We start from the raw sequence: 8,721 nt of genomic DNA, 5'->3' as shown, positions 1-8,721 counted from the left end.
CTTTCCCTGCAGCTTTACAAATGGCTTTGTGTTCTCTCATTTTTGCAGTTTCTTCTCTGTATAGCTCAATAGCCTCCATGATCCTCTCAGCCTACACAGATGATGGCAAAGGACAGAAGTCATCACAACAAACTCACCATCCCACAACACTGCAAATGGAAGGCCTGACGAAAAGTTACCAAATGAAATTGCTTGAATCAGTTTAATAAAGATGTGCCAATAGTGTGCCAAAGAGCATTCAAAGATGTCTTCGGGTTTTATTTATTTATTTTTTTAAAATTTTACTTATTTTTGGCTGCATTAGGTCTTTGTTGCTGCGCACAGGCTTTCTCTGGTTGCGGTGAGTGGGGGCTACTCTTCGTTGTGGTACGCAAGCTTCTCATTGCGGTGCCTTCTCTTGTTGCGGAGCACAGGCTCTAGGTATGTGGGGTCAGTAGTCGCAGCATGCAGGCTAGAGCATGCAGGCTTCAGTAGTTGCAGCACATGGGTTCAGTAGCTATGGCTCGTGGGCTCTAGAGCGCAGGCTCAGTAGTCATGGTGCATGGGCTTAGTTGCTCCATAGCATGTGGGATCTTCCCAGACCAGGGATTGAACCCGTGTCCCCTACGATGGCAGGCAGATTCTTAACCACTGCGCCAGAGGGAAGTCCCTGATTTTTCTTTTTTAATTTACAAGGAGACTGGGTCATGGATTCAGGTGAGACTACAAGTGGACACACTGAGTAGGGCAACTCCCAGGAACACCTAAGAGGTGCCACTTTCAGGAGATCAAACCTTCCTTTCTAGAAACCAGGCACTGATCCAACAGATTCAGCACTACTTCTGTCCTTGGTTACAAGGGAGGAAAACAGAGGTTATGATCTTCATCTGTAAATTTCATCAACTTTCTGCCACAAAAGGCCTATCTGGTTGGAATCCTATTTAAAAATGAGATACAGGAGAGCGATCAAGATGGCAGAGTAGAAGGACGTGAAGCTCACCTCCTCCCACAAATACATCAAAAATATATCTACATGTCGAACAGCTCTCACAGAATGTCTACTGAATGCTGGCAGACCTCAGACCCCTGAAAGGGCAAAGAAAATCTCCACGTAACCAGGTAGGACAAAAGTAAAAAAAAAAAAAAAAAAAAAAAAAAAAAAAAAAAGAAAAAAAAGTAAGGAAGTATTTGGGTCAGGACCTGCGCCTCAGGCAGGGAGCTGTGAAACAAGAAAGGTTCCTGCACCCTGGGAAGTGCCCTCACCGGCAGGGAGATCAGCCAGGACAGAGGGAGAGCTTCAGAGCCTTGGAGGAGAAAACAGCAACCGATCTGCAGCAGCTAGAATAGAGACCTACACAGAGGGTCAGTGCAACCGCTCTACACTCCCCAGCCTGAGATGCACGTCTGCCAGTACGGGCAAGGGCTGCGTGTGGAAACTTGGGCTTTGGAGAGGTGCTGTTGTGTGGGCAGTGTGCGAGGGGAGGCACGGGAGCCACCCTGCAGCCGTTTTCCCTGAGCGAGCTCTCAGGCTGCAGGACACTGCCTACGTGAGCTCCAGGAGTGATCATGAGCTGCCTCTGCTCCCATCATGTGCTCCGGGGGCACACATGAGCCACCACTGCCGCTGAGAACCCCACGACCAGGCACCAGCCACTGCATCTGCACACCCTCTATTAAGGGGATAATGGCCAGCACACGCTGAGAAAAGAGGCAACAGGCATCCATACGAAAATCAGCCCTTGCACCAAAAACATTAAACCCACTCAGGCTACACAGGGAGGCTCCCACATAAAAACAGCCCTCCAAGACCACAACAGATAGACCTCTTCAGTCTAATAGACACTGATTTCAAAAAGGAGATAATGAAAATACTGAAGGAATTAAGAAAAGCTATCAACAGAAATGCAGAGTACTATGAAAAGGAACTAGAAACAGTAAAGAGGAACCAAGAAAAATTAGAAAACTCATTTGTCAAGACAAAAACTGAACTACAGGCAATGAACAGCAGAATAAATAATGCAGAACGAGTAAGTGACCTGGAAGATAGAATGATGGAAATCACCCATCAGGACAGCAGACAGAAAGCCAAATGAGAAAAAATGAAAGCAATATAAGAGAGCTATGGGATAATATAAAGTGTACCAATCTACAGATAATTGGGATTCCAGAAGGGGAAGAGAAAAGGGGATTGAAACTGTATTTGAAAAATTATGGCCGAAAACTTCCCAAACCTAAAGAAGGAAACAGATAAAGCAGGTACAGGAAGCACAGAGGGTCCCAAACAAGGTAAACCCAAACCTACACCAAGACATATTATAATAAAAAAGGCACAAGTTAAAGATGAAGAGAGGATTCTCAAGGCAGCAAGAAAAAAAGTTAATTACAAGGGAACCCCCATAAGGCTATCAGCAGATTTCTCTACAGAAACACTACAGGCCAGAAGGCAGTGGCAAGATATATGCGAAGTCCTGAAAGGGAAGAATGTGCATCCGAGGATACTCTAGTCAGCAAGATTATCATTTAGAATAGAAGGAGGGATAAAGAATTTCTCAGACAAGCAAAAACTAAAAGAATAGAGCAATACTAAGCCTATCCTGAAGCAAATATTGAAAGGTCCTCTCTAAGCAGAAAAGTAGGAAGAATATATAGGAAAGAGAAAATTCACAATTGGAAAGCAACTCACACAAATAAGCCAGTACACAGATTAAAAAAATAAATAAAATTTTTGTGAATGTGATGATACCACAATGAATAGCAAAAGCATGAACGTGAAGATGTAAACAGGACATCAAAATCATAAAATTGTGGGTGAGGAGAGTAAGAAAAGGTAGATTTTTCTGTTTTTCATTTCCTAGAATGTGTTTGAGCCTATATGACTACCAGTCTGAGGCAAGTAGATATAGGATGGGGTTAACATACTTGAGAAACAGGATAACTACAAATGAAAAACATACAATAGAGTCACAGAAACCAAAAAGAAAAGAACATAATATAAAAGAAAATCATCAACCCACAAAAGGAAAAACAACGAAAAAGGGACAAAGACGAAATACTGAAAGGGAGGGAATGTAAAAAGATATGCAAACAGAAATGACAAGAAAGCTGGGGTTGCAATACTCATATTGGACAAAACAGACTTTAAAACAAAGCCCATAAAGAAGGACACTATATAATAATAAAAGGATCAATACAAGAAGAGGAGTTTACACTCATCAACACGTATGCACCCAATATAGGAGCACCCAAATACATAAAACAAATACTAATATACAGGGACTTCCCTGGTAACGCAGTGGTTAAGAGTCCACTTGCCAATGCAGGGGACACAAGTTCGAGCCCTGGTCCGGGAAGATCCCACATGTCATGGAGCAACTAAGACCATGTGCCACTACTGAGCCTGCGCTCTAGAGCCCGCGAACCACAACTACTGAGCCTACGTGCCACAACTACTAAATCCTGTGCACCTAGAGCCCGTGCTCCACAACAAAGAGAAGCTACCGCAATGAGAAGCCCACGCACTGCAACAAAGAGTAGCCCCCACTCGCTGCCACTAGAGAAAGCCCACATGCAGCAACGAAGACCCAACACAGCCAAAAATAAAAATAAATTAATTGAAATAAAAAGAAAATACTAGGGCTTCCCTGGTGGCGCAGTGGTTGAGAGTCCGCCTGCCGATGCAGGGGACACGGGTTCGTGTCCCAGTCCGGGAAGATCCCGCATGCCGCGGAGCGGCTGGGCCCGTGAGTCACGGCCACTGAGTCTGTGTGTCCGGAGCCTATGCTCCGCAGTGGGAGAGGCCACAACAGTGAGAGGCCCGCATACCGCAAAAAAAAAAAAGAAAAAAGAAAATACTAATATACATACAGGGAAAAACTGACAATACAATAGTAAGAGTCTTTAAAACCCTACTCACATCAATGGACTGATCTTCTAGACAGAAAATCAAGGCAACAGAGATCTTAAATTACACAATAGAACAGTTAGACTTAATTGATATTTTCAGGACATTACATCCAAAAAAACCAAAATACCTTTCAAAATCGCAACCCAAAACTAAAATACTTAGCAATAGACCTGACCAAGAAAGTGAAAGACTTATACACTGAGAACTATAAAACCTTAATAAAGAAAATTGAAGATGATTCAACAAAATGGAAAGATAGGGACTTCCCTGGTGGCACAGTGGTTAAGAATCTGTCTGCCAACACAGGGCACACGGGTTCGAGCCCTGGTCCAGGAAGATCCCACATGCCGTGGAGCAACTAAGCCTATGTGCCACAACTACTGAGCCCACGCTCTAGAGCCTGCCAGCCACAACTACTGAGCCCACGTGCCACAACTACTGCAGCCTGCGCGCCTAGAGCCCATGTACTGCAACATAGAGTAGCCCCCACTCGCCACAACTAGAGAAAGCCTGCATGCAGCAATGAAGACCTAATGCAGGCAGAAATAAATAAATAAATTTATTTATTTATTTTTTAAAAAAAGAAATGGAAAGATATCCCATCCCATGTTCTTGGACTGGAAGTATACTGTTAAAATGGGCATACTACCCAAGGCAATTTACAGATTTAATGCGATCCCTATCAAATTACCCATGACATTTTTCACAGAACTAGAACAAATAATCCTAAAATTTATATGGAACCATAAAAGACCCAGAATTGCCAAAGCAATCCTGAAGAAAACAAACAAAGCAGGAGGCATAACCCTCCCAGACTTCAGACAATACCACAAAGCTACAGTAATCAAAACAACATGGTATTGGCACAAAAACAGACACATGGATCAATGGAACAGAATAGAGAGCTCAGAAATAAACCCACACACCTAATGTCAAGTAACCTTCAACAAAGGAGGCAAGAACATACAATGGGAAAAAGACAGTCTCTTCAGCAAGTGGTGTTGGGAAAGCTGGACAGCTGCATGTAAATTGATGAAGTTAGAACACACCCTCTCACCATACACAGAAATAAACTCAAAATGGCTTAAAGACTTAAACATAAGGCATGACACCATAAAACTCCCAGAAGAGATTATAGACAAAACATTCTCTGACATAGATAGTACCAATGTTTTCTTAGGTCAATCTCCCAAGGCAACAGAAATAAAAACAAAAATAATTAAATGGGACATAATCAAACTTACAAGCTTCTGCACAGCAAAGGAAACCATTAAAAAAAATGAAAAAACAACCTACAGAATGGGAGAAAATATTTGTGAACGATGTGACTGACAAGGACTTAATTTCCAAAACATACAAACAGCTCATACAACTCTATAACAAAAAAACAAACAACCCAACTGAAAAATGGGCAGAAGACCTAAACAGACATTTCTCCAAAGAAATACAGATGGCCAGTAGGCACATGAAAAGATGCTCAACATTGCTAATTATTAGAGAAATACAGGTCAAAACTACAATGAGGTACTACCTCACAGTGGTCAGAATGGCCACATTAAAAACTCTACAAGTAACTCTACAAATAACAAACGTTGGAGAGGATGTGAAGAAAAGGGAACCCTCTTACACTGTTGGTGGAAATGTAAGTTGGTACAGCCACTATGCAAAACAGTATGGAGGTTCCTCAAGAAACTAAAAATAGAATTACCATATGATCCATCAATCCCACTCCTGGGCATATATCCAGACAAAACTCTAATTCAAAAAGATACGTGCACCCTTATGTTCATAGCAGCACTATTCACAATAGCCAAGACATGGAAACAACCTAAATGTCCATCAACAGATGAATGGATAAAGAAGATGTGGTACACTAGAGGGGTGGGATAGGGAGGGTGGGAGGGAGACGCAAGAGGGAGGGGATATGGGGATATATGTATACATATAGCTGATTCACTTTGTTATACAGCAGAAACTAACACAACACTGTAAAGCAATTATACTCCAATAAAGATGTTTAAGCAAAATAAAGATGTGGTACAAATGTACAATGGAATACTACTGAACCATAAAAAAAGAACAAAATATGCCATTTGCAGCAACATGGATGCAACTAGAGATGATCATACTAAATGAAGTAAGTCAGAAAGAGAGACAAATACCAATGATATCACTTATATGTAGAATCTAAAACACGACACAAATGAACCCATCTACAAAACAGAGACAGACTCACGGACATAGAGAACAGACTTGTGGCTGCTTTGGGGGAGGGATGGAGTAGGAGGTTGGGGTTAGCAGATGTAAGCTATTATATATGGAATGGATAAACATCAAGGTCCTACTGTATAGCACAGGGAACTATATTCAGTATCCTATGATAAACCATAATGGAAAAGAATTTATAAGAATGTATATCTAACTGAATTACTTTGCTGTACAGCAAAAATTAACACAACATTGTAAATCAACTACACTTCAATTTAAAAAAAGAGTCTATAATCAAAAAAGTAAACAAACAAAAAACCCCCACTTATTGTTCACCCCACCCCTGTGATTCACATTCAGTAGGTTTGGGCTAGGGCCTGGGAATTTCCTTTTCTAACAAGTTCTCAGGGGATGCTGATGCTTCTGGTCTGGGGGCTCCACTTTGAAAACTACTGCCATAAAGTAAAGAGATTAGAATAGGAGCTCTTAACACTTATTTGGTGATTTTAGGGTCAAATCTAGAAAAAGGGCAATTTCATGCTGTTTTTATTTCTTATAATTGTTTCCTTTGTGTTTTTCTTTAGATTTTAATAAAATACTTTTTGGAAATAAAAAAAAATTAAAACTGAGATACTGCATTCTAGTATCAACTTACCGCTTTGACCGTTTCAATAGTTTTCTTTCCAGTAAAGTAATTATCACCTTGAGTCTCTCCCGGAACCTGCCAGGAACAAAGAGATCCTTTAACAATTTCATTGACAGGTGTTAAAGAGCCAATAAATTAATCTTATATCCAGAAAAGAATAGACATTACTATGTTACGATGACTGTTACACGGTGTTATCTGCTACCATTAACTGAGTACTTAGTAAGTGCCAGTCACTATGTTAAATGTGTTATATGCATTATCAGAAGAATACCCTGCTCTACAACACACGTTTAAAGAGAATGCCCAATTTCTCAAATTTTTTCTGATTTTTGATTTACAGTGAAACAACTGCCTGAAGCCTCCTTTAAAAAAAAAGCCAGAACGACAATCATTCAATACCAAATCTGGTCAATCATTTGTCCCATAAAATCAGGATATACAGCTGGATTAAGAAGGACTACACAGATTCCTTCCCGTATCAGCTGTGGATGACTTTGGCATCTAGTCCCAATTCTAATCCCATTAGAAATTCTTGAAATTACAGTAAATTCCAATAAGATAATTACAGGACACAGTCTGAGGGTCCCGAAAGATTTACTTACTACTGGTTGGTCTTCTTTGGCCACACTCTCCTCATATTCTGCTTCCCTTTGCTGACAAGAGATAGATATGAATTAATTTCAAAGAAAAAACATGACTCCTATGTGAAGTGAAATGAGACAGTGAGAAGCTGCTTCTTTCACGATCCAACCCCCTTATGGCATCTCTGTCTCCGCTTGGCTGCCGAAGTGGTGTCAGCAGTCTTGGAAACATCTTTTGGAGCTCAATGGACTTGCACTGACTGAGGTGTGACAGCACTAGACAGGAAACTCGAGCTGAGACAGCGTGTCAGATACTGACACCCACTAGCTCATTTGTAACCAAGGCTGAACTCCTTACCATCTCCCTTTCTTCCTCAAGAATAAGAGGCTCCCTTGTTCTCTCCCAAAGTCTCAGAGATTTGTCATGGGACGATGATACAATATAGTCCCCACTGGGGCTTACAGCCAAGCACCATATTTCCTGGTGATGCCCCTGTGGAGAGAAAGGACAAAAAAACAAAAATCCTGAGTAAGAATACCTTATTCATAGACCGCTAACTGCTTACATTAGTGGGAAATCAACACTTGATCTTAAAAGAGGTTCTTAAGTACTGAGCAAGCAAAGCAGGCAAGAGGTTACCTCCAGAGTTTGTATGTGTTCAAATTTGTCTGCATCCCACTGCTTAATGTTATGGTCTTTCCCAGCAGTGAAGAAGAGGTGAGACTTGGGTACAAACTTTAGGTACATCACACTGAAAAGTGAGAGAAGCACTCAAATGTCATCAAATTCCTCGTCATTCAAAAGAGTCTTATACGCTTTTGAACAGCTAGTTCTAGAGTGTCTGACTATATATATTTTAGAATTTTTAATTTCTGACTATCTGAGAACACTAAATAATAGACACAGATGCTCCCGGGAAATGATACCTACAGGTGACTCAACGGGAGGTCTTTGAAAAGATGACACCTACCTGTCATCATGTGCAAACAGAGACTTGTGGCAGTCCCCAAAGTCCAGACCCCAGATCTTCACATTCCTGTCAGCAGAGCCAGTTGCTATCAGTGCTCCATCCTAGGAGGAAGAGAAGTAAAACATTACTTGACTATCTGAAACTCTAACTGGAGAAAAGCTAACCAGAACATGTATCCCATTTCTTTCAAAAACATTAATGCCAAAAAATTAATTTCATCTCTTTACCAAGAGCACCTACATCCTCTCTTTTACCTACAGATCTACTTAAAAAGCTTGTAAGTGAGCAAGAACTCTATGGCTTAGATGTTTTGGTCCTGCTACAGGACAGTGTTGTGCCTTAATGTAGGTTATGTTTACTTTGTTCAATAGATAGAATAAAGAATCTCTAATCTTTGTCATGGAGTTTGGGGGGAGAGAAGAGGGAAAG

The 8,721-nt window shown here is 41.0% G+C and overlaps 1 protein-coding gene across 1 annotated transcript in view; it reads right to left on the bottom strand.

Moving 5' to 3' along the window:
- The window catches only part of WDR3 (WD repeat domain 3), a 33,733-nt gene that overhangs the window by 4,965 nt on the left and 20,047 nt on the right, over positions 1-8,721 (bottom strand). Inside the window, exons 16-21 of the mRNA XM_007461628.1 lie at positions 8,293-8,393; positions 7,962-8,073; positions 7,680-7,814; positions 7,343-7,393; positions 6,747-6,812; positions 1-91 (exon numbers count right to left, since the gene is read on the bottom strand). The exon at positions 1-91 is cut by the window's left edge and continues 11 nt beyond it. Of these exons, the coding sequence (XP_007461690.1) occupies positions 1-91; positions 6,747-6,812; positions 7,343-7,393; positions 7,680-7,814; positions 7,962-8,073; positions 8,293-8,393 (556 nt within the window). The remainder of the gene's footprint in view (positions 92-6,746; positions 6,813-7,342; positions 7,394-7,679; positions 7,815-7,961; positions 8,074-8,292; positions 8,394-8,721) is intronic.

Source organism: Lipotes vexillifer, unplaced genomic scaffold (assembly GCF_000442215.2).
Source record: "Lipotes vexillifer unplaced genomic scaffold, Lipotes_vexillifer_v1.1 scaffold858, whole genome shotgun sequence".
Taxonomy (NCBI): domain Eukaryota; kingdom Metazoa; phylum Chordata; class Mammalia; order Artiodactyla; family Lipotidae; genus Lipotes; species Lipotes vexillifer.
Note: the sequence above shows the minus strand (reverse complement) of the source record. Positions and strands in the feature narration are given on the sequence as shown.